Genomic DNA, 24,966 nt, shown 5'->3' with positions numbered 1-24,966 from the left:
GTGGAGTCTGCTTCAGATTCTCTCTCTCTGTCTCCCTCCTCACTGTCTCTCTCTCAAATAAATAAAATCATAAAGAAAAAGAAGTGTATTGTTTTTTGGCTAGGAGCAAAACATTAGAAATGAACTTGTTAAAAAACCCGTGTAGGGTGACTGGTCGGCTTGGTCAGCTGGGTGTTTTCGGCTCAGGTCATGATGTCAGGGTTGTAGGATCAAGCCCCACATGAGGCTCTGCACTCAAGGTGGAGTCTGCTTGTCCCTTGCCCACTGCCTCCCCCTTCCCGCTTGCTCTCCCTATCTCTAAAATAAAATCTTTAAAATATATAGACACATATATATAGTTAAAACCCACGTATAGTGTTGTAATTACCTTTTTATAATGTAATTTTTATAATGTAAGCTTTTGATTGCCAAGGCATCGCTTCACAGACATCCATCCCTAGGAAACACATTGCCAGCTACACACCAGATGAGAAGCCATGAGGCCACCCACGCATGAATTTCTTTTTAAAAAAGCACTAGTTGACCTGAACTTTTGATCACTTCGTTTCCTTTCCTGCAATTAATTCCTACTTTCATGCTTCAAATTCACCAGTAAAGATTGAACCCTTGAAACCCTAGGCCACAAGCCTTGACCCCAATAAAGGCAGACCCACAGGCCCACACTCTGTCCTCTCCTCCCTGCCCCCGCCCCACGGCCTCACTGTGCAGCCCTGGGCACGTGCCCTCCAAGAATTGTGGGTAATAAACATTGTTAATCCTTGGAGAAATGAAAATTAAAACCCCAGTGCGAAACTTTTAAACAGAACAGCTAAAATTAAAAACACTCACACCCAAATGTTGGCATGAACGTGGCAACCAGAATTACCATGCATTGCTGAGGAAGTATAAAATAGTACAGCCAGTATGGAAAAATGTTTGGCCCCTGCTTTTTTTTTTAAGATTTTATTTATTTATTCATGAGACACACAGAGAGAGAGAGAGAGAGAGAGAGAGAGACAGGAAGAGGGAGAAGCAGGCTCCATGCTGGAAGCCTGACGTGGGACTCGATCCCAGGACCCCGGGGTCACGGCCTGGACCCAAGGCAGCACTAAACCATTGAGCCACCCGGATGCCCTGTTGGGCCCCTTCTTAAAAAGGTTAGCAGACTATAGAACTGTGCTCTGGCTGCCGGGACGAAACAGCGCGACTAGTTGGCCTCCAGCAGACGTTTCCCTGTGAGAGCTCCGGAAACAGCTAACCAGGATCAAGGTGCCGGCGACTTCAGGTTCTGGGGAGAGCTCTCCGCCCGGCCAGTGGATGGCTACGTTCTCCGCGTCCTCACGGGACGGAGTTTAGCCTCCCTTCCTCTTCTCATAAAGTTCGCCAGTTCTATAGGATTGGGGCCCCACGCTTATGAGCTCATCAGCCTTAATTACGGCCCACGTAGGCCGGGCTCCGAATAGTCCCACTGGGGGTTGGAGCTCCGACTTACGAGTGTTGACGGCTTACACACAGGCACCCTGCGGCCCAGGAGGAGAGCTTTGTCCAAGAGAAATGAAAACATACATCAAAAAAATGCCTCATCCAAGAATGTTCGTAGCAACTTTATTTACAACAGCAAAAACGTGGCAAGTGCCAGTCAACAGGAGGAGGGATATACAGATGGCAGCGCACGCACAGAGTGGACCCTTCTCGGGAAATTCATGTCGGCACAAACAGCACCGGCTTGGAGCAAAAGGGACTGAGATAGCTCAAAATGCAGTAAGAGCTGTCTGGGGACCCCGTTCCTGTGGGCAACTGTCGTGCTGAGGCCACTGAGCAGCAAACATGAGCCGCTCCTTCTGGGGAAGAGACCAGTGGGCTGGGGGCCCCTCCCAGGGGGACACTGGGTGTCCTCCCAGGAGGACGCTGCATCCGTGGGCCCCTTGCAAGGAGCAGAACCAGGCTCCAATCAAAGTGGATGCACTGCCCTGGACAGGGAATGGGACCACCACCCCGCGGGCTTCAGGCCGCGGCGAGCCAGCAATGCATCCGTGCTTCGTAGTCCATGCCTGCCGGGTGGAGCGTCTGCTGGGTCACCCCCGTCTCCCTAGCACATGCTGGGTGTGTGCGCAGGGAGGCACAGGTGACTTGTCCCACTGCACAGACCTCTGCGACAAGAGCCGAACCTGCAGATCATGAGATCCTGGGCTTCGGGCTTGAATGAGACACAGTGAGCAATGCCTAGTGTTTGAGGAGTCGAAGTATTTTGTGGGAGATTCCCCCAATGGCCATTATGCTCTGCAGCTTCTTCCAGAAGGGCTGGGCCTCTGAACCGTGGCCTGGCCTGGTGACGGACCTGTGGAAGTAGCAAGAGTGATCTTGTTTCGTTTCCAAGTTCAGGGGTCGAGAGGTCATTCAGCCTCCATGCTCACCCTCTGGACCGAGTCCCACGTGCACACAACCAGCCTCCTCCGTCCTCCATCAGCAGAACCACCTAGATGGCCAATCACAACTACAGCTGAGTGAGGCCAGGTGAGGCCAGGTGAGGCCAGGTGAGGCCAGCGTTAGGACCGTCCAGCTGGGGGCCCTGGGCGGCCCGTCGCTTGAGCACCTGACTCGTGATCTCAGCTCGGGTCATGATCTCAGGGTCATGGGGTTGAGCCCCATGTCAGGCTCCGTGCTGGGTGTGCAGCCTGCTTAGGATTCTCTCTCTCTGTCTCCCTCTGCTCCACGCTCCCCTTCTCTGCCTCTCTTTCTAAAGAAAGAAAACAGAATTGCCCAAATGAACAAATTCCAAACAGCCAATGCACAGATTCATGAGCTAAATAAACGATTGTCGTTCTAGAACACTAAATGCTGGGACACCTCGGTGTGCAGCAAACATAATTGACACATCAGGGGATGCAATGAAAACCACGGGGAGGGACGCCCGGGTGGAGCGTCTGCCTTGGGCTCAGGGCGTGACCCCAGGGTCCCGATCGAGTCCCGCATCGGGCTCCCTGCAGGGAGCCGGCCTCTCCCTCTGCTTGTGTCTCTGCCTCTCTCTGTGTCTCATGAATAAATGAATTAAATCTTAAAAAAAAAAAAAGGCCACGAGGAGATGTCCGCACACACTCGTCAGAATGGATGAGCTCTCAAGGACCAAACATGCTTGGTGCTGGTGAGTACGTTGGGCGGTTAGTTCTCCTCTCTCACTGGGGGCGTGCAAACTGGTGTAAGTGTGTCAGAAAGCTGTGCGGAAGCTCCGAGTAAACTAAGCAGGCGCCTATCCCGTAGTTCAGTGACCGTCTCACAGGCGTGCACCGTCTTGGAAAAATGCGTCTCTCCATCGAGGGCCGAGTACGAGGAGGGCGCCTAGTGAAGGGCAGGGGCAGAAGGGGCTTCTGGGATGCTGGAATGTTCCGTATCCCTAAAGGATAGCATCGGTGTGCTACACGCAACTCGCACAATGTGGAGTGTCGCTCAACTGAACGGAACCTCCACGACGCCCTCGCTGAGGCGTGTGCCCTCCACCGCGTGTGGACGCCCCGGCTGCGGGCTGTGCAGCCGCCCAAGTGGCTGGGAGTTGACACCCTCCCCAGCGAGACACAGGCCCGGGGCCCCCGTGCTCGGAGCCGGAGCAGGTGGGCTCGCTGTGCTCGCCCGGAGCCCGGGGAGCAGTCACGGGGGGGCGGCATGGCCCGGGGAGGGGGGGGCGGCCGACTAGCGCTGCGGAGCCCGGCTCAGATCGTGTCTCGGCAGCCGCACAGGCCACCGAGGAGGCGCAGCGAGCCCGCCTGTCACCCCGCCTGGGGTGTTCCTACTGCCAGCCGGGGCCCCACGCCCCGCACCCAAGGCAGAGCGCTCCAGCTGGGCGGGGTGAGCACCTGCCGCAGGCACTGCCATGGCTGCTGTGGCATGGGCTCGGGTGGGGCTCGGGGTCAGGGTGGGGGTCAGGGAGGGGTCAGGGCTCAGGGTGCAGTCGGGATGGGGTCGGGGCTTGGGGCTCGTGGGTCAGGGTCGGGGGTCAGGGTCTGGATTGGGGTTGAGCTCAGGGTCAGGGCCGGGGTCAGGGCTCTGGGGTCAGGGCTCAGGGTCAGGGTGGGGGTTGGGGCTCAAGGTCAAGGCCGGGGTCAGGGCTCGGGGCTTAGGGCTCAGGATTGAGGTAGGGTCAGGGCTCGGGGTCAGGCTCGGGCTGAGGGCTCAGGGGCCTCAGGGTCGGGGTCGGGGTCAAGGCTCATGATCGGGCTCGGGCTCGGCCGGGGGGAGCTGCGGGGCAGCCGCGGAGCCCACGGCGTGAGGGTGGGCAGGGCTCCGAGGGGCCGCTGCAGGTCCCGGCGAGGAGCCGAGGGCAGCTTGCCAGGCACAGCGAGTCGGGGGCAGGGGCGCGGGCGGCCTCGGGGGCAGCCCAGGGGACAGGCGTCCCGCCTGATGTCCAGGGCCGCGGCCTCTCCCGGCAGGAGACTCGGCAAGAGGAGCCTCAGGGTGAAGGCAGGTCCCCGCGGCTGGGCCGCCAAGGCTGGGGACACCCGCCTCTGGGGCTCAGGCCCACACGGGGGGACCGCGGCCTCCGTGGGCCCTGTGCACCCGCCTCGCCCCGCAGCCATCGGGCTCTGTGGCCGTGGGCCACGGCAGTCTCGCGGCTGGAGAGCAAGGGGTTCGGGGGGCCGGGGACCCCGGGGTCAGCACCCACAGCACACGGTGGGGCGAGGCCGGGGGCCACACACTAAGCGACCACTCAGGGGCAAGCAGGGTGGCTCCTTATGGGAAGGGAAAGGGAAGGATGGAGCCAAGGTCCCTGCCTCGGAGGACACTCCCAGGCCTGCCCGAGGCCCTGGGGACGCGGGCGCAGGTGGGCTTCAGAACTGCTTCGGCAGCGCCCACCCTGCTCCCCGTTCCCCACTTTGAATAGCAGAGACGCCCCCCGCCCCCCGGGAAGGGCGCGGATTCCGACCTCGCGGCTCCTCCTGAGACATCAGTCACCCTCAAGGAGGCTCGCCTGCGGCCCCTCGCGGGTGGACACCCTGGCGCTACCCGCACGGTGGGGGAGGCCTTGGTGGTCCCGGGCGGTGCAGGTGCATGGGGCGCAGGCACAGGGGGGCCGGCGCGAGCTCTCCCTTCCCACGTGGTCTTCTCCGGCCCCCTCTCCCGGCGAGGTCAGGTCTAAACCCCTCCCCGTGGTTCTGGGCTGCCTTCCTCCCGCCCGTAACCAACGGAAGGTGCTGAGTCACCCACACGACGTCCGACCAGGTCAAGAGTCCACGCAACGTCCACCCGGCCCTCGATGCCCCCCTGGAGAAAGGCAGCCCCATGTGGGAAGCTGACCGCGCTGGAACCGCCCTGGGGAGACCACGTTCGGCGCCAGTGTGGACTCAGCCCGGCCTTGCACTCGTCTCCAAGGCCCCAGACGTGTGAGCGAGGCCACCCGTCCCAGCTCGGGGGCCAGCCAAAGGCCAGCGACGACCTCAACGGACACCACGTGGGGCAAAGAGTAGCTCCAGGCGCAGCCCAAGTCCTGAGCTACCAAACGGGTAGGATCTGGTAAACAGGGGTTCCCTGAGCCCCCAAGCTTTGGGGCAGTTTGCTTTCCAGCAACAGCAAACGGGATGCCCTGGCCCCTGAGGAAGCGTCTTTCCCACATGCGTGATCCAGGAGGGTCTCGTTCACGGGCGATGCAGGTCTAGCCACTTCTTCATAAAGCCTTTGGCTGTTGTGGGTAGAAACACCCAGTACTTTCTAAATGATGGATTTCTGATTGGTTTTTATTTACAAGGAAACACACAAGTTTGGTAATTCGGGTTTGCCTACGAAACTCTTCCTATGGCATTGCTTTTAGAAATGCTCGGGAAAATAAAGATGGAAGAATCAAATATACTCATTTCTTCCCCAAAGACTTACTTAAAAAAAAAACAAAAGATACTGAATTTGCAAAAAGAAATACCTGCCTCCTAAATATTGCAGAGAAAATGTGTCTCTCTTGCTTGTCTGAAGAGCAGGCATTTCCACATGCGGTCCTGCGTGAAGGCGGCGTTGCAACCCCGTCAGAGCTTGGACCCTGACGACAGACCTGGGGTCAGACCCAGGCTTTGCCACTGAGCGGTGACCTGACCTGCGCAGTCTCTGCCTCCACTGAGCCCCAGTTTCTTCTGAGGATGCAGAAAGCTGACAAGGCTGAGAAGGCTCCTCCCCGGTCTGGAGGTGTCGTCGGCAGGCGGGTACAGCCTGGTCCCTGGTGGGTCTCTGCCCACGCACCCCCGGGTCCGGGGCAAGCCCCGGGGCTGCGCCTTCCAGACCGTCACCTGAGGAGCCCAGGGCCCACCCTCTTAAGCAGCTCCTGGGCCACCAGAGCACGCTTGTGTCCGGGACCTGCTGAGGGACCTGCCCAGGGGGAGAACTCACCGTGGGGGGTGCGGTTGTCACTCCACGGGGGCGTCTGTCCCAGCGGGAGCCTCCGTGAGTCTCAGGGGCCTCTGCTGGCTGCAGGACCCTCTTGACCCAACATGTGTTGGGGCTTCTCCTCCTTCTCCTGGTTTCCAGGTAGCGAGAAGGGCAGTGCGCCGGGTGGGGGCGGGGGCCAGGGGGACCCAGCACCCGCGAACCCCCTTCCACTCCTGGGCACCTAGTTTTGCGTTTTAGAAGCTGTGCTATGCGCACTGTCCTCTCCGCCTCTGCGTCCCACGGTCCTAGTTGGAGGGAGGTGGGAGGCAACCAGCGTGCGTCCGGGGGACCCTGCAGGTGGAGGGACCCCCGCGCTGGACCCAGACCTTCCCGCAACAGCCTTCCTCTTGCAATCCTTAAAAAAGTTTCAGCATATTAAGAATTCATCAGTTAAAAAAAAAAACAAAAAACAAAAAAATAAAAATAAAAATAAAAAAAAAAAGAATTCATCAGTTAAGCTACGGATACAAACATATTACCTAAGTCACATTTAAAGGCCAAGAGGTCGTTTTAGGTGCATAACAAATTTAATGTTCATATACACGGAATCAGCTTTGCGCAGTGGCAGTATCGTAGCCAATGAGGTTTATCCGAGGCGCGATTATTGCTAATTGATACACACGGAATCATATCATTTATTCAATACCTACCACGTTAGGTTTTAATCCAAGTGTTGTCTACCTTTCCTATGAGTTCATCTGAGTGCCCTTTACATTCGTTTATATCAGCCCCCGTCGGAGCTATTAGATAATAAGTCTACACGGGGGTGTATTTCAGGCCTATGAAAACTGTGAATGTAGCAGTGACTCTTTACAGCATCTTCAACTTAAAGTTTGTTTCTGGAAAACAAAAACCCGTGTTGTCCCGCAGTAGGAAACTGCCAGGAACTGGGCTTCTGGAGTCCCACATCCCTGTCCTTCACCTTCCGGAGTGTTACCGGGTTGGCTCGGGAGCCCGGCGGCACCTGCGGCCCGCGGCGCACACATCCTCACGGAGAAGCTTGTTGCTCGGCGGCTCGCGGTGGCCACTGCTGTCACTGCTGCGTTGCTCCGGCCACAGCGACACAAAGCCCAGGAATGTGTGATGCACGTAGAGCAGTGAGGCTAAAAAGTGTCCCCATTGAGCAAAAAACAAATAGGCTGATACAGTGATTTTTTTGAACTTTAAACCTGACACGAGTTTATGGCAAATGTCCAAAATTCCAAGAGCCCCTAAAATCCATAAACAGTGCGATCACATACGAGGCTGTCGTGGAGTCCTGCGCAAGGGGCGGGCGGTCAGTTCTGGGCTGGGGTCTGGCTGCTGCTCCGCCGGGCAGCTCGGGGCCTCCGCGTGACCCGCCCCGCACGCGCGAGCAAGGCCGGGCCTCGCGGGGGCACGCCCGCTGTGCTGCAGCCTCCAGGCCTGCTCCACAGTGACAAAGAACGTTGAAAAACAGAAACAAGAACAAAGGCCTGTTGTTTGCTGGGTCTCCCGGTGCCGCGGCCCCATGGCAAACCCCGGGCGGGCAGAGGGGCCAGAGGAACGCCGATGCTGTGGCGACCGCTTAGAAACCAAATGGGTTCACGGAATCCGATGTGGGGTAAAAACAATAAAATGTGATGCCCGGGGACGCAGGGACGCAGGGACGCCGCCAGAACCAGCCTGGGCCTCCGGGCCTGGCAGCACCTGTTGGCCGGCGACCTCCTGTTCCGAGTCCCCGACCCACGGGCTCAGCAGGCAGCGCCGGGAGCCTTCCACGGAGGACGGCGGGGACTTCTTGGCGGCCCGGTCCCCGGGCACCGACGGCCTCTGCATGGCGCACACGTGTGCACCCGTATCTGTGCAATCCCCTCGGGCACAACCGCCTCCCCCTTCACTGAGGCTCACACAGGTGAAGTGCGGCCTCCACGATGGCAGGATTCGAACCCGGCTCCGGGATCGCCCCCCCCCCACCCCCGGTTGCGTTCTTCAGAACAGGGAGGGCGATTCATTCTCACTGTCTTGAGACTCGCACTCGCCACAACAAAGTCTTTGTCCCCTCTCCCACGTCCCTCCGGACACAGGCGCCCCTTTCTCCCTGTGGACGCGGTCACTGTCAGGGCCCCGTGAGCAGCTTGGTGGCGGATGGCACTGCCCTTCCACCGGAGAACAATGTCCCGCCCGTGGCCTTCCCTCCACGGGGCTCAGCCCAGGACCCATGCGGGCGGGGTGGCGGGGCGCTCCGTGCACCTGTGCGGTGCCCCAGGCCCGCGCCCCTCCACGCCCCATCCACGCACCTGTGCGTCTAGAGGGGCCGTGGACCAGACGCCGGAGCCCCTGTCGCCCCCCGGCCACCAATTCTGCACCTACCGACAGTGCGGTGGCCTGTTCCACCTGCAGCCGCGTGACACCGGGACGGGCAGTGCAGGGCTGGGGTGCAGCTCGGGGCGGAGCCATGGGGCCCCGGGAGAGGGCGAGGAGGCCCCAGGACGCGGCCTCCCGCAGGAAGCACTGGGCATGAAGGACGTCACCCCGCCGCCAACCATGTGGCCAGCAGCGCTCGGGGAGCCTTGGGGTGAGCGGAGCCGTGGGTGGCGAAGGATGGGGTTCAGCGGCCCAGGGGTGGCCGCACAGAAGGCCTGGCCACGGCGACCATCCCGCACCCTTCGAACCGTCCCAGCAAGTGACCGACCGAGCCCACGGAGGGCGCCCATGGACATGGGCGCGGCGCATCTGGGGTCGGGTGTCTGTGGGCCGAGGCTGACCCGCGGGGCCTGCGGCGGCCCCAGGACACGTCACAGCCGCTGTCGGAGGGACCGGCTGATGTCACGAAGAATCCACACGTGTGACGTCAGAAATGTTCTTGCAGGAAAATGCGGGGCGAAGCACGTTAGTCGGTGGGGGGTGTGTGTCGCATATCCACAGTAGGACCGTGGGCTCCGGGCTCGGGGCCGCCACCCCCTCTGCCCCTCCTGCACTGCGGTCACCCTCCCCGAGGGCCCCGTGGTTCTGTAGGATGTATAGGTGTACTCGGGGGGCAGAGGCAGGGGCCCCGGCGACGCCCATGACCCTGAGGTCACAGCCGGAGCCGAAATAGGAGCCGGGGCCTAACCAACCACCGTGGGCGCCCCTCCACGGAGCGTCCTTGGATTTTCCTCACTTTAAATCACTGGGGCCTCATGGCAGAGCAGTAAAGAGCTAAACGGACATTTGGGTTCTCTCGTCACCTAGCGCTCGGTCTGGGTCCGAGGGACATAAGGAATCGTGACAGTAAAAGAGGCCCTGAGATGCGGGCGGCCAGGCTGGGTCGGGCGGCCCATGGGGGGCGGGGGCACCCACTGCCGCGCCGGCAATGCCAGGCCTGGCCCCCTCTCGGGCCCGTCACCTCCAGGACGGGCGACGCAGGGTGCTCACGAGCCCTCGGCGGGAAGGCATGGAGTCCCCGCACTCGGCGCCTCCGAGCACGAGCCCTGCAAGGGCGTCCCTCAGCCGGGCCCACCCATCCCCGCTGTGGCCGCGCGGGCCTGGGCATGGACAGCAGCCGCGAGGCTCTGGCCGCTGACGCCGCTCAGTGGTCCCTGACCCACAACCTCGGGCCCCGAGCCACATCTGTGCACGAGCTGGAAAGTCACCGCCCCTCCCAGTCCTCGACGCAGCTCAGGGAGCACAGGTGAACCCAGGCTGCTGGGCAGGTGCAGAGAATGTTGGGCTGCCTGCTGGGTGTGAGCCCGAGCCCTGCAGTGGTCTCTGCACTCAGCACTCAGCACTCTGTACTTAGCCCCCAGCACTCAACACTGTGCACTCTGTACTTAGCACTTTGCACTCTGTATTTAGTCCTCAGCACTCTACACTCTGCACTCAGCACTCAGAAGGTGCTGAGACCTCCGGGGCACAAGCAGGCTGAGCAGGGCAGGCGGGCAGGCAGAGGGGTGGCAAGCTGACGTGAATGCAAGTTGTGCAGTGTCCGTGTCAGAGAGCCAGGCCAGCGCACCCAGGGCTGCCCCCTCTGGACAGGCGGCAGCACCAGCAGATGCCGTCAGGGACAGTGAAGGCCGCCCCCCAGACGCCGGAGGGGGAGCCCCTGCTAACACCCTCGCTGCAAAGCCCAGCACCTGGCCCACTGTCAGGAGGGGCTGCGGGTGCAGCACAGGGGCTGAAGCAGAGTCAGGCCCAAGAGGCCGCAGGCTGTCATGGGTGGGTCTGCCCATCTGGCCACCCAGCATCCCTCAGCACCGTCCCACCCACAGCTGAACCCCCTGGCAACCACCGAATTTCTACCTAAAAAGACCACCGTCTCTGTCGCCAGGGAGGTAGTTCCTCCCCAAACGAGAGGGTTCCCGGCCTCAGCCACCCTCGAACCCATCGCCAGCTAATTTAGTTCTCCCCAGATCAGTCATGGTTCGGTTCTACTGAAAATTCAGTCACCTAAAAAGTAACAAAATGCTTACCTCCAACAACTGGTTTATAAAATAAAAACTGGGAAGGAGAAAGAAAAAAATGGTTAGAGCACGGGTGTTGATAAGCACACGCACATAACGAGCTTGCACAGGCCTCGCTCACGGGGTCACCACTGCCACTCCCGGCTTCCTCCTTCAGCCACCCACTCCGCATCTCCTGGTCCTCAGGGGACAGTGCCCGGGTCCCTTATCCTGGTAGAATGACCCAAATCTTCATTCCTGAAGGGCCTGAGTCCTCAAGTCCTGCTTTATTTGTATTTTTTTATGTTTTTGGTTGCTACAGTTTCCATTAATCCCTGCGGCTGGTCACGGAAGTATGACGGCTGTGGCCCGGGCTCCAGGGTCCTCCTCACCTCTGCTGTGCAGTGACCCACCTTCCCCTGGGCCATCGGGACCAATCACTCAAGCCACTGGACTAGCCCTTTATTTCCCTGACGGTTCCACCGACGGAATACGGAGCCCACACTGGTCTGGTGGCGGTCAGGTTCCAGTTCAGCGGGACCCCTGCGACGGAGACCACAGACACGGACAGGGACCCCAGGGGCCACGGACACGGACAGGGACCCTGGAGGCCACGGACACAGACAGAGAAAGGAGGCAATGCAATAGGAGTTGGTGTCCAAGGAGCCTGGGCCCCCTGCTCACGTGTCCCAGGCATTTCCATGGGATAACGTGCTGCTGTTACACACACACCCAAAGTTACGACTAACGTGCATCAGACAATACTTGAATCGTGTGATCTCCAGATGTCCCAGGGTTAGGTTTTCAGTCTCCATGAAGGCCCAGTAGCAAACCGGAAGCTGTCTCAAAATGAGAATAGTCAACACGTGGAACATTCTCCAGAATAGATCATATACTGGGTTACAAATCAGGTCTCAACTGGTACAATAAGATTGGGATTATTCCCTGCATATTCTCAGACCACAACACTTTAAAACTTGAACTCAATCGCAAGAGGAAAGTTGGAAGGAATGCAAACATTTGGAGGTTAAAGAGCATCCTAGGGCAGCCCGGGTGGCTCAGTGGTTTGGCACTGCCTTTGGCCCAGGGCCGGATCCTGGAGACCCGGGATTGAGTCCCACATCAGGCTCCCTGATGGAGCCTGCTTCTCCCTCTGCCTGTGTCTCTGCCTCTCTCTCTGTGTCTCTCATGAATAAATAAATAAAATAAAATAAATAAGTATTAAAAAAAAAGAGCATCCTACTAAAGAATGAATGGGTCAACCAGGAAATTAAGAAAAATTTTAAAAATTCATGGAAATAAATGAAAATGAAAACACAACGGTTCAAAATCTTTGAGATTCAGCAAAGGTGGTCCTAAGAGGGAAGTACATTACAATATGTCTTTCTCAAAAAGTTAGAAAAATCTCAAGCACACAAGATAACCATACACCTAAAGGAGCTGGAGAAAGAACAGCAAATAAAGCCCAAATCAAACAGGAGAAGAGAAATGATAAAGATTAGAGCAGAAATCAGTGAAATAGAAACCAGAAGAACAGTGGAACAGATTGACAAAACTAGAAGCTGATTCTTTGAAATAATAAGATTGAACCCCTAGCCAAACCGAAAAGAAAAGAGAAAGGACCCAAATTAATAAAACCATGAATGAGAGAGAAGAGATCGCGACCAACACCAAGGAAATACAAACAATTTTTAAAACATATTGTGAACAACTATATGCCAACAAATTAGGCAATCTGGAAGAAATGAATGCATTCCTGGAAACTTATAAACTACCAAAACGGAAACAGGAAGAAAGAGAAAATCTGAGCAGACCCATAACCAGCAAGGAAATTGAAGCACTAATCAAAAATCTTCCAAAAAACAAGAGTCAAGGCCAGATGGTTTCCCAGGGGAATTATACTAAATATTTAAAGAAGAAATAATATCTATTCTTCTGAAGCTGTTTTAAAAAATAGAAATGGAAGGAAAACTTCCAGACTCATTCTATGAGGCCAGCATTTCCTTGATCTCAAAAGCAGATAAAGACCCACCACAAAGGAGAATTAAAGATCAATATCTTTGAGGAACATGGAACCCAAAATTCTCACCAAGGTAGTAGCCAATAGGACCCAACAGTACATTAAAAGGATCAGATATTAAAATCCTGACTAAGTGGGATTTATTCCTGGCCTGCAAGGGTGCTTCAACATTTGCACATCAATCAGCTGATACTTCACATTAATAAAAGGAAGGACAAGAACCATAGGATCCTCTCAATTGACACAGAGAAGGCATTTGACAAAATACAGCACTCTTTCTTAATTAAAACTCTCCATAATGTAGGGATAGAGGGAACGTTCCTCAGCATCTTAAAGGCCATCCACAAAAAGCCCACAGCAAATATCATCCTCGATGGGGAAACAGTGGAGCCTTTCCCCTAAGATCAGGAACACGACAGGGATGTCCACTCCACTCTCACCACTGATATGCACACAGTCCTAGAAGTCCTGGCCTCAGCAGTCAGACAACAAAAAGAAATAAAAGGCATTCGAATGGGCAAAGAAGAAGTCAAACTCTCTGTGTTCATAGATGACGATACTTTATATGGAAAACCCGAAGGACTCTACCCCAAAATTACTCAGACCTCACACTGAGGGCCGCTGGAGGGAGGGGCACGCGGTCACGGGGAGACAGGCATGGAGGCGGCACGGGATGTCACGAGCACTGCGTGTTACAGACAACTGGTGAGTCCCTGACCTCTACCTCTGTAAGACACACTATATGTAAATTACCTGAATTTAAATTAAAAAATAAAGTCATTATTTAAAAAAAACAAAAAAACCACTGGTTTTGAGAACAAGGCGTCAGATGGGCAGCTGGTCCCCGAGCCGGGGCTGTGCTGACCTTCTCCCAGGGAGACGCCTCGAGGGCCGGAGGTGCCCCAGAAGATGCTGCCCGCAGCGCAGTGGCCCCGTTCTCTGCCGTCCTTGCCCGCCGCACGTGGTCTGTGGTGTCGCCACCTTTGCCTCCCAATGGCATTAGACGCAACCTTCTCCCCGGGGAGCCGGGCTGCTCAGTCCACTGTCGTGATAAGAAGGGAAAGTTCCCGGGACGTCCCCCCAGCTTCTCCGGGCACAGCGGGCCCCAGCCTGGCGTCGCAGAGCCGAGGGCAGGTGCCAGCAGCTGGGACGAGCCTCCTCCACATTCGGGGAGCGTCCCTGCCCCGCGGACCCACGCAAGCTGCTCCGGACTCTGTCCCCGAACAGCATGAAGCCCTCCTTGGACTAGTGGCTGTGGGGCCACTAAGTGGCCACTGCCACTTAGCAGCCCTGGGAATTCACGTCCCTCGGAGCTGGATCCACTAATCTCAGAGGGAGGTTTCCTCTGCGTGGTCGTGTCAGGCAGTGGCTGTGGGTCCTGAGGGTGGGGGGCCTGGTGTGCGGGGCCGGGGTCTGGGAGGCCCTTTCCCACGGCACTCGGGGCACGGCCCACGCAGGTCTGGGGACTCGGGGCTCAGGCTGCACTTCCACACCTGCCGCGGGGGCTCCCGACCTGCACCCTCCTGCCGGCGAGGGCCCCTGAGCACGGCGCCCGCACCCCGACCCATGGACCTCTGTGGACCGGGGAGCCTCGCGGGCCTGGCCCCACCTGCTGGACGTCAGGAGGCCGCGCGGCCACACACGTGGCCACACACGTGGCTCCCACAGGAGCGTGGCGGTCCCGTGGGCCGAGTTGGGAGGCCGAGAGGTGGGTGCAGCCCCAGGTGGGAGCGCAGTGGGCGGCGGAGAGGGCGCTGGGCTCACAAGCACAGGGCGGAGGAGGCGCTTCAGCAGCGTCGTCCCGGCTGCTAACCCGCGTGTCCCTGGCGGCCGGGACCTGCCCATGGCTCTGGACGAAGCGGCCGCTCCCGTCCTCTGAGCCCGCGTGGCGGGCCCTGGGCTCCGAGGCTGCAGCGGGGCAGGGGGAGCAGCGGGGGGCACAGGCCCAGGTCCCACCTCGTGGGGCGGGCGTCCGGGCCAGCTGGGCAGGCGTCCCGTGGCCCAGTGTCCTGCGTGCTGACCGCGGGGTAGCTGGGCCGCCTGGGGTCTCAGGGCGCCTGCTGCAAACAGCTCAGGGACGGCACCGCAGAGGAGGGAGGAGGCGTGGGGTGCAGCGTGGGCCTGGCCGCCCGAGGCCGTCGAGGGGCGACCCCGGTGTCCGCGACCAGGCTGGACACACGCCCAGGGCCCCATCTGCCCCCTGGGACCTCACCCCGTGGGCCCGGGAGTGGGGGGCACCTGGCAAGTCTGACCACGTCGGGTGAGGATCTTTCTGTGCTGCAGGTGGAGGCTCCGTGGAGCAGGGACCCTGGAGCGGAGGGTGAGCTCAGGGCACTAAGGGGAGGACGGGGCGGGAGTGGGGGGCTGCAGGGGGCGGGGGGTGGCCTGCGGGGGCCGGGGGGGGGGTGGCAGGCGGCCGGCAGAGCCCCAGGGGTCCGCCCAGCTGGGCAGCAGCCTCCGTCCTCCTGAGCAGCCTGTTCTTGGAAGCTCTGCGGTCTTGGCTGCACATTTATTTGCTGGAACCGTCGCTGGGCACCCCCCCCCCGGGCATCCCCCCGCCCCCACCCCCAGCCTTAGAGGAACATCAATATTCATGTATAATTAAAAAAACAGCACAAAAAGCTGACTCCCTACTTCCTGCCCCGCAGGCCTTTCTCCCCCTTGGCCCGAACGCAGGCCTGGCTCCCCTGCCAGTCCGCGGGCGGCCGCGGCTCAATGCTGCCTGTGTGCAGGCCCGGCCCCCCCACCGCCCCCCTGCTGCCCCCTCACCCCCATTGGCTGCCCGGGCCCACAGCGGCCGCGCCCCAGCGCCCAGACGGGATAAGACGGCGCCCCCACCGCCGGCCACTCTGGACGCCGCAGCTGAACAGATGGACGCAGGGACGACGGCAGCTGTGGAGCCGCTGACGTGAGGACGTGGGGGGCAGGGAGCACGGGCAGGACTGCCCTTTGGGTGGCCAGCAGCCCCTCAGTGTGGGGACCCCCAGGCGTAGCCCTCGGTTCTCCCTGAGCCAGGGACCTGGGCCGGGCTCCGTGGGGACAGCCAGCACTGCGTCGTGAGCCTCCAGGGGCAGAGCTCGAACCCCGGGCCGCCGATCTCGAGGGCGAGCGCGTCCCGACCACACGCACCTGCCGGGCGTCCTCCCGCAGCGGCCCGCGGGTCTACACCAGGAGGTTCCAGCGGGTCGGAGCGTGGGTCTGGCGGGCGGACTGTCCTCGGTGTTGGGTCTCCTGGGGGGCCGGTCCCTTCCCACGTCGGGTGGGACGCGTCCCTGCGGCCGGGGTGGAAGCGCACAGGCCCCTGGCTTCCCACGTGAGGCCATGCAGGAACGCCGGGCTTGAGCTCCAGTTCTGTTAAAAGGCTATAACCCAGGGCAGAGTGTGAAAGGGAACATTTTTAAATTAATTTCCGTGTGCTTATGAAGAACGCCCCCTACACGGAGCTTCCAGGCATGTGGAATGTAGGTCTTATCCGTTTCCTTTTAAAAAACCCCACTAGTCAGGCTCCACGAGAACAGAATCAGAATGATGCAAAAGCTTCTCGGGTTTTTTGTTCTGTTTGCAAAAACCAAAACCACTCACTGAAAGCCGGGGTGCAAGGAGGTGAGAAGGGCGAAGCGTCAAGGATTCTAGCCCACCTCAGCTGCTGAACCGGCGCGAGGCCACTCCGACCGCTGGGGACCGGGACCAGGGGCCACGGGTTACCTGGGTGCGGGCGAGGGCCCTCGGTGCTTTGTCCTTTGAGAAATCAGATAGAGTTTTACATCTCTTCTCCAACTTATTTCTTAGATTCTGCGACACGGGAACGATTTTTCAAAAATCAGATGTGGTTTTGTATGGTTTTCAGCTCTGACGGAGCAAAGGTAGCGATTGCCCGTCACCGCCGAGGGGGGACAGTCGGGACGATCCACAGCCCCCGAGGGCTCTCCGGGTCCCGACCCCCCGGGGGCTCCTCCATGACCTCCCCGTGCTCCCGAGGCGGCGCATGTGGCCTTTGTGCCCCAAGTTTCCAGTTCAGGGCGAGGCTTTGCCGTGGCCATGGTCCCCGAGCGAGGGAAGCGCAGCCTCGGAGGCCCTTTGCTTGCGGAGCTGGAGTCACACGTTCCTTCAAGGGCTGCAAGTTCCTCAGGGTCTTTGGAAGGAGGGCCGTTCCTTCATGTGGGGGTGACGGCGGGGCCAGGGCCGCGGCTCAGCTTGGGGTGCCCTGTACCCCGCCCCCGACGTGGCGGGTGCCCCCCCTCGGCCTGCTCCACACACCTCACTTGGGGCCTTGGCCTCGGAGCCCACGGAGGGGTGGTGGGCCAGGGGGCCAGGGGGTGGAGGGCGGCCCCGAGGAGCGAGGAGCGCTGAGCCACTTGTCTCCGGCGCCAGGATGTCGCAGCTGGAGAAGGCGGCGCTGGCCCTGCTCGACGTGTTCCAGCAGTACTCGGCGCGGGCGGGCGGTGGGCGCAGGCTGAGGAAGGCCGACGTCAAGGAGCTCATCGGCAGCGAGCTCGCCCACTTCCTGGAGGTGAGGCCCCGGGCCGGGGGGCGGGAGCGGTGCCTCCGGGGGCCCAGCACAGTGGGGCGGCGCCAGCTCGGCCTTGGGGCCCTCAGGGGGCCACTGGCTCCACGCTCAGGCTTGGGGAGACCGGCCGCGACCCCGCGTGTCCCCCGCACCCCAGGCCCGAGCCCTCGAGGCCATGAACTGCAGTCCCAGGGCACCTGCCTGCCCTGGCCGCCCCGAAGGTCACCCGTCGGACCCCACACGCGGGAAACGGCCACGCCATGAGCCGGTGCGCGAAGGTCTGACCACGACCTGGTTCCGGAGACGCTGCCGGAGTGCTGGGGTCTGGCCCTGCTCACGCTCGGGAACCGCCCCCCGATCCCCAGGCCCCCCAGTGCCCTCATCCCCCCAGTGCCCCCAGTCCCCATCTCCCCATTCTCCTGTCCTCCCAGGCCCCCCAGCCCCTCTCCGTCCCCCCAGACCCCCCCTACAGCGAGGCAGCACCACAGCCCCACACGGACTCGCCCTCGCTGGGACCCGCCTCCCCAAGGCAGGGGAAGCACCTGCAGGCTTCAGAGCGGGGGCGACTCCTGGGGGACCCGGGACGCTCCTCTCAGGCAGGGGTCGAGGTGCACGCCCCTCAGCCCATCCCTCCCACCTCCTGACCTAACAACCCAAACCCCCTGGTTCCTCTGTGAACAGGATTGTTCTCGGGATGAAAGGAGACAGTGTTTGTCAAGTGCCCAACATACACTGGAAGCTCAACAAGTAATTTTCAATAACTGTTAATCATTGATTTTTAAAAATATTAATTATTGGTTTTAAAATGATTAGTAATTATTGATTTTATCAGCAAATCATTGATTTAAAATTACAGCTTTAAAAGCTTAGCACGTGGGAACCAGTTTATAAAATAGTTCACGGTGAGCGCGGCCGGGGGTCATTGCAGAGAAAACACTTTCAAAACCCGAAACCTGGGGATCCCTGGGTGGCGCAGCGGTTTAGCGCCTGCCTTTGGCCCAGGGCGCGATCCTGGAGACCCAGGATCGAATCCCACGTCGGGCTCCCGGTGCATGGAGCCTGCTTCTCCCTCTGCCTGTGTCTCTGCCTCTCTCTCTCTCTCTCACTGTGTGCCTATCATAAAAAAAAACAAAAACAAAAACAAAAACAAAAAAACCCCGAAACCTGCGGGAAGGACTTCCACACGCAGTGAGGAGCTCGGGGAGAAGCAGAAGTCCGTGCTTCTGTCCATGACGCCATCCTCCGCGGCCCCCTGGATGTGAGCCCGGCGACGGCAGGCGGCGGGGGCACATACCCCGCATGTCCCACGGTGCCTTTCTGGGAGCGTCCGGTGGGGGAGACGCTGGGGCCCCGGCCCCTCTGCCGCCCCGTGAACATTCTCTCTGCTGCGGACACGTCGCTGCGGTGGCCGAGGGTCAGGGACGCACCGCGGGCCTCGGCTCATCGTAAGCGGCGGCGCAATTTGTCCTCTCTCGTAGGAGATCAAGGAGCAGGAGGTCGTGGACAAGGTCATGGAGACACTGGACAGTGACGGAGACGGCGAGTGCGACTTCCAGGAGTTCGTGGCCTTCGTGGCTATGGTCACCACCGCCTGCCACGAGTTCTTCGAGCACGAGTGAGGCGCAGCCGCGCAGGAAGCGGAGCGGGGCCGAGCCCCTGGCGCCGTGTAGCTGATTAGGAAGCTTGACGTGCTTTGTCGAGGAGACGCCGACCCCCTTTCCCGGGGCTGACCTCGGGGCCCCCATCCTCCGCTGACGGTCCGTGCGACGCGGTCACGATCCTCAGGAGGGTGTGTGCTCCGCCCGCGGTCAGGGCCGCGCACCCCCCCCCCAACAACGCAGCTGCCGGGACCCAAAGGATGGCTCTGGACGCACGTGGGTCCTTGTCCAAAGTACCAAGTTAGAGACGCAGCTTCGCCCCGTATCCTGTGAGAAGCCTGCCTTTTCCTAAAATGGGTTTGTCATCCGTGCGAAGGAAACCCAGGGTCGGGAGGTGGCCTGACACGCCTGCCGCCAGACGGCCAGGGCACGCTCTGTCCCCGGGTCCCCGCTGAGCCATGGGAGCTCAGCAAACAGGGCTACAGCACTGGGCGGGGGCAGGGGGGGCGGGTCTCCCGGCTGTCAGGGCCGACACCGCATTCTAACCACCTTCAGCGGGGCTCCTGTGCCCCGGGTCACACGTTGGTGCCGAGGCAGGAGCGCGGCTCCCAGCAGGGCGTCCACGCCCCTCCGCACACAGGTGTTCTGCAAACAGCCCCTCTGGCCTCCCCTCCTGTCTGGGAAGCGCAGGTGTCGTTCCTCACTTGCTTGTGCCGAGACAGGGTCTGCCCCGCAGCGGTTGGTGGAGCCCGAGTACGTGGGAAGCTCGACGTCACACATGGGTACCCACGAATCCAAACGTTCAAGTATTAAGTCACTTCCGGGAAAGTTCAGATTAACCTTTTCTGCCCCTTTCCCTGCTGCTTCTTTACGTGCACAGACCTGGAAACCCATAAGCCAATTGATCGCTTGTATTTGCATCGAATAAAGAGAGCATTGTAACGGGTCCCCGTGGCCTTGAACAGGAGGCTGGAGGGAAACTGCTGCAAAGGGGGGGAAGCAGTAAGGCGCAGGCACAGGAGGCCCCCCAGAGCCAGGCGGGTGCACAGGGCCCGGGACCCTGGGATGTGCCGGGGCGGCAGGGAGTAGATGCGGCGGGGTGGGGGCAGGAGGGCCGGAGGGCAGGCCAGCACCGGGTGGGACACACCCTGGCCGAGGCTCCCACCCTGGACGCAGCGCTGGGGGGCAGGGGGGGCGGGGGGACTCGGAGACAATGGTGGCGGAAGCCAGCGCGCAGGGACCATGTGCAGGGACGGCCCATCCTGCACCCCTGGATCTGTGTCTACACCGCAGTCCCTGCCGGGCGATCCGCAGGCCTTCCTGCCGCAGAGGACGGGGGACAGGGCAGCTGGGATGCCGAGCAGGGTGCAGCGGGTGTGTGGCAGCCCGGGTGGGCCCTGCAGGGCTGGAGCCTGACGCCCCAGGGCCTCCGCCGCCAGGGCCCCTTGCTAAGGAGCAGGTCCCTGGAGGAGCCCTCACAGTAGAAACGCCCCGAATCCTGCCCCACGAGGCCAGGCGTGCACACAGGGAAGGTGCCCCCTGCACACAAACACCCGCCAGGACCACGTTCCATGGCCGCCTGGCCTCCCAGGCCCGGGCCGACGGCAAGGCTGCTTCAAGAACTCAGCTGATCCTTCCCCTCTGAGAAGTTAGGGGAACAGCTCCGTCGGCCTAGATCCTTCTAGAATCGTGCCTGCCTTCCCTGTAGGGTGGGCGTCCGGAGCGGACGGGGTGGGGGTACCCAGCATCCCAACGCTCCAGGCCCCCATGGGCCTTCCTGTCCTGGGCTCCTGGCAGCCGGGCCCCCGCCTGCAGCTTCCTCGCAGGGAAGGCTGCTGGAGGGTGTCTACACCACAGGCCCCCACCTCCTCTCCCGGGGGCCTCACAGCGTGTGATCCCCGGACCCACCGTCCTGATCCGAGGGGCAGGCGTCGTCTTTCACCACCAAGCAGGGGGCGAGCGGGGGCCGTCGCTGCCCTTTATCCTGGGAGTCTGGCATTTTGTAAACTGCTCTTCTACTTCACTGATCGTGTGGTTTTGATTCTCATTCGACTGATCGGGTGTTCTCACTAAATACACTTTGTATTCCCGGGACAAATCCCCTGGGTCATGGTCTAGGATTCCTTTGTATCGTTTTGCGTGTTGATGGATTTTATTTGCTACTTTTTTTGAGGGTTTTTGTGACCATGTTTGTAAGAGACACGGATCCCTCGTTTCCCAGCCTGTGTAACGGTAGCCGGGGACAGTGGCCTCTCCCATTTCTAGGAAAGTTTTGTGAACAACCAGCATTAATTTGTCTTTAAATGTTTGCTAGATTCCAGCGGTGAAGCCACCTCGGTGGGTAGTTTTTTAACTACTTACGCATTATCTTTACTTGTTATTGGTCTGTTCAGATTTTTCTTCTTGCGTCAGGTTTTGTAACTTGTGTCTAGGAATCTGTGCGCTCGTCTAGTTTGACGTATTCCTTTAGATTACTGCTTATTTTCTGTAAGGTTGGTGGCAAGGTCCTCTTTTATTCTGATTCTAGTAATTTGTGTCTTTTATCTTGGTCAACCTAAAGTTTTGTCAGTTTTGAAGAAACCAGTTTTTTCATTGACTTTCTCTATTGTTTGCTTATTAATTTGTACCTTTATTATTTTCTTTCTTTTTCCTGCTTTTTAGGCTGTTTGCTCTTCTTTTTGCAGTGTCTTTAGGTAGAAAACTGGGTTATTGATTGGAGATTTCTTTCTTTCTTAAGATTTTGTTTGACAGAGAGAGAGACAGAGAAAGAGGGAGAGCACAAGCAGGGGGAGGGGCGGGGACACGGAGAGAGAATTTCAAGCAGATTCCACGCGAGGGCAGAGCCTCATGCAGGGGGAGGCTCCATCTCACGACCCTGAGATCATGACCTGAGCTAAAGCCAAGCGTCTGACGCTCAACTGACTGGGCGACCCAGGCGCCCCTCACCCATTCACATTTCATGTTTTATGCCTCTGTGAATCCTCCTTTATCACTTCCTTTGGCATTAAGTGAATATTTTATTTTATTTTCCGTGTCTTCACTGGTTTTGTGCCCAGTGTGGAGCCCAACTCAGGGCTTGAAGTCACCATCCTGTGATCAAGGCCGGAGCTGAGATGAAGAGTCTGACCTTCACTGGCTGAGCCACCCAGGGACCCCTAAGTGAATATTTTCTAATGAAGCACATGGATTTCTTGAGTGATATTTTTTGAGCTGTTTGTTGGGTGGTTGCTCTAGGGCTTTCTATACACACGACTTCCCAGAATCAGCTTCAGATTTTTATGAGCTTAATTCCAGCGAGACATACACACCTGACCCCTACAGACCTATCCCATTTCCTTCCTTTCACAGAATGGCTGTTGGGCATATTACACCTGTGGATGCTATGAACCCAACCACCCATGGTTATGGTTACTACTTTACCATCTGCAAAGTAGCCCGGCTACAGCTTTACTCTCTTCTGTGCTGTTATTGGCAAAAATATTACACATTGGGCAGCCCGGGTGGCTCAGCGGTTTAGCACCACCTTCGGCCCAGGGCGTGTTGACCGGATGCCTTACTGTGTTCTTACAATAAAGCTAGAGAAAAGAAAATGTTGGCAAAATCATAAAGAAAATACATTTACAGGATTGTATGGTTTTTACCAAGAAAAAATTGACTTACAAGTGAGTCCGTGGCAGGTCAGACACATGCTGTTCAAGATCAGCTGCATCTGCCTGTGAATCTCTGCGTTCACCAAACTGAAGTCTCTTCAGCTCCCTAATGGATAGGTTAGTACTTTTCCATATATTTGGGGTTGTATTCAGCCATTAATTCTTCAAACTTTTTTCTGCTCTTCCCTCTCCCCTCTCCTGGTATTCCCGTTACCCATGTCTGGTGCGCTTACCGGGCCCCACGTTGCTGAGGCTCTGTTCATCTTTCTCTCCTCCCTCCCTGTTCTCAGGATCACGTAATCTTTACCGATCTGTCTTCAAGTTTGCTAATTCTGCTGGTCCAGAAACTCTGGTGAGCCCCTCCACTGAGTGTTTCACTTCAGTTCTTGTACTTTACCAACTCCAGCAATTTCCAATTGATTTTTTATGTATGTCAATATATTGTATATTTTGGATATATATGTGTATATATCTGTGTAACTTTATATGACATACATTATATAAATGATATGTGTGGACTGTATAAACCTGTTATCTAAACGTCATACATTAGGGCCCCTGGGAGCTCAGCGGTTTAGCGCCTGCCTTTGGCCCAGGGCGTGACCCCAGGGTCCCGGGATCGAGTCCCCCATCGGGCTCCCCGCAGGGAGCCTGCTTCTCCCTCTGCCTGTGTCTCTGCCTCTTTCTCTCTGTGTCTCTCGTGAATAAATAAGATCTTTTTAAAAACATTATACATCATATTTTATATTTTATTTTGACCTACTGATATTCTTTGATGTGACATTGTCATCATACCCCCCTTTACTTCTTTAATTATAGCTTCCTTTAGTTCTGGGACGTATTATAAATGGCTACTTTCAAGTCTTCGTTAAACCGAACACCTAGCTGATGTGATAGGAAGTGTCTGTTGACTTCCTTTCCTGGCATATAGATCATGCTTCTCTGTTTCTTTACACGCTTCACAATTTTGTGGGGAGGAATCTAGACGCTCCAGACCATACCCCATAGGGACTCTGGGTCCTCGGCCCTTCCTCCACCCCCCACCCCCCTCCCCAGCCGGTGGTCCTCTCGTGGAGCGGCTGGCTGACTCACTTCAGTGACATCTGTCCCCCTCCTCTGGTGTCATCCCTGTGCCTCGGGAGGTGCAGCTGTGCGTACGCCCACAGTTGTCCCGGGCACCAGTGATCTGGGCAGGGCTCCAGTCTCCTTCACTGACCACACCCAGCTGCTGAGCTCAAGCAAAGCCAGCCGATGGCTCTACTGTCCTCAACAAAGCTGGTGGTGGGTGGGGGTACGCAGAGCTCCGGAGCCTAACCTGGAGTTCACTGAGGAAACGGCCCCCGGGGTCCGTGTTTGAGATTTGTTCTAACCCCAGGAGGGCTCTTCCTCAGAGTCCCTCTCCCTGGTTCTCCTGCACATCTGCTGGCCTACAATTTGGCCTGTACCTTCACTGAATCTCTGAGTCTCTTTCCAGGGGCCTTTTCACAACTCCTGCTGTTTTTGAAAGTCCCCCTGTGATTGAACTTCTGCATGCTCCTGGGCAAACGCAGTCAGCTCCTCTGGGAAGAGACAAGGAGTTACCTGTTTCTAGAGCCTGCTTCTCCCAACGGGCGAGGGTTCTGCTCTGCGAGCAATGGGCAACCTCTGAGTGACACCCACCGGCAGAGCTCGGTGATCTGTGGAGTCGGGACGCACCTCGGGTCTCCTCAGCTTGCCGCTCCTGGTGTGGACCCTGCATCTTACGAGCTGGCGGAGGGGGATCGGCCCCTGCGTCCTCAGTGGCATCTCACCCCGGATGGAGGCTCCATTCCACAGGAGGCTGAGTAGAGGAAGGGATCATGGTTATGCTGACCATCCCAGTAGATCACTTGGAAACACATCAGCTACCTTCATAATCTAAAATTAAGCACAGGTAATCACAGTTTGCGTAAAATAAGAACATTTAGAAACCAACCTGAATCAAAACAAACAGAATCAAGATACAAATGACCTACTAGACGCAGTGTGGACTACGCGGATGTTACGATTCTGAATGTAAAATGGCTCCTACAAATCAACCGAAAACACCTTTGAGGACAGTAAGAATTGCCAGATCCGAATGGAATGAATCAAATGGGAAATAAACACATGACACACGGGATCCCTGGGTGGCGCAGCGGTTTGGCGCCTGCCTTTGGCCCAGGGCGCAATCCTGGAGACCCGGGATCGAATCCCACGTCGGGCTCCCGGTGCATGGAGCCTGCTTCTCCCTCTGCCTGTGTCTCTGCCTCTCTCTCTCTCTCTCTCTCTGTGACTATCATAAATAAATAAAAATAAATTAAAAAAAAATTTTAAACACATGACACACAAAAACATACTTACCACGACATGACACTTATTTGGCCATTAGTCTGGCAAGGACTTGTTTTGATCTTGGGCAAGTGTCCATTGCCAG

At 58.2% G+C, this 24,966-nt stretch overlaps 1 protein-coding gene and 1 non-coding gene across 2 annotated transcripts; both read left to right on the top strand.

The window, feature by feature from the left end:
• Positions 1-6,928: 6,928 nt before the first annotated feature.
• LOC144302107 (U4 spliceosomal RNA) lies at positions 6,929-7,070 on the top strand. The gene has a single exon (XR_013368985.1). It is a non-coding gene; the product is annotated as a U4 spliceosomal RNA (small nuclear RNA).
• Positions 7,071-15,524: 8,454 nt separating this feature from the next.
• Positions 15,525-19,828, top strand: S100B (S100 calcium binding protein B). The gene is made up of 3 exons (XM_077879500.1): positions 15,525-15,685; positions 17,149-17,287; positions 18,763-19,828. The coding sequence occupies exons 1-3, from the start codon at positions 15,648-15,650 to the stop codon at positions 18,901-18,903; spliced, it is 318 nt and encodes a 105-aa protein (XP_077735626.1). The 5' UTR covers positions 15,525-15,647; the 3' UTR covers positions 18,904-19,828.
• The last annotated feature ends 5,138 nt before the right edge of the window (positions 19,829-24,966 follow it).

Source organism: Canis aureus, chromosome 30 (assembly GCF_053574225.1).
Source record: "Canis aureus isolate CA01 chromosome 30, VMU_Caureus_v.1.0, whole genome shotgun sequence".
NCBI classification, from domain to species: domain Eukaryota; kingdom Metazoa; phylum Chordata; class Mammalia; order Carnivora; family Canidae; genus Canis; species Canis aureus.
The sequence above is the reverse complement of the archived record's forward strand: the minus strand, read 5'-3'. Positions and strand labels throughout refer to the sequence as shown.

Bases quoted from the DNA above. Each gene is read 5' to 3' on its own strand.
- S100B (XM_077879500.1), top strand. From the start codon at position 15,648: ATGGACGCAGGGACGACGGCAGCTGTGGAGCCGCTGAC. The intron at 15,686-17,148 runs GTGAGGACGTGG...CTCCGGCGCCAG, and splicing joins GCAGCTGTGGAGCCGCTGAC to GATGTCGCAGCTGGAGAAGG. The intron at 17,288-18,762 runs GTGAGGCCCCGG...CCTCTCTCGTAG, and splicing joins AGCTCGCCCACTTCCTGGAG to GAGATCAAGGAGCAGGAGGT.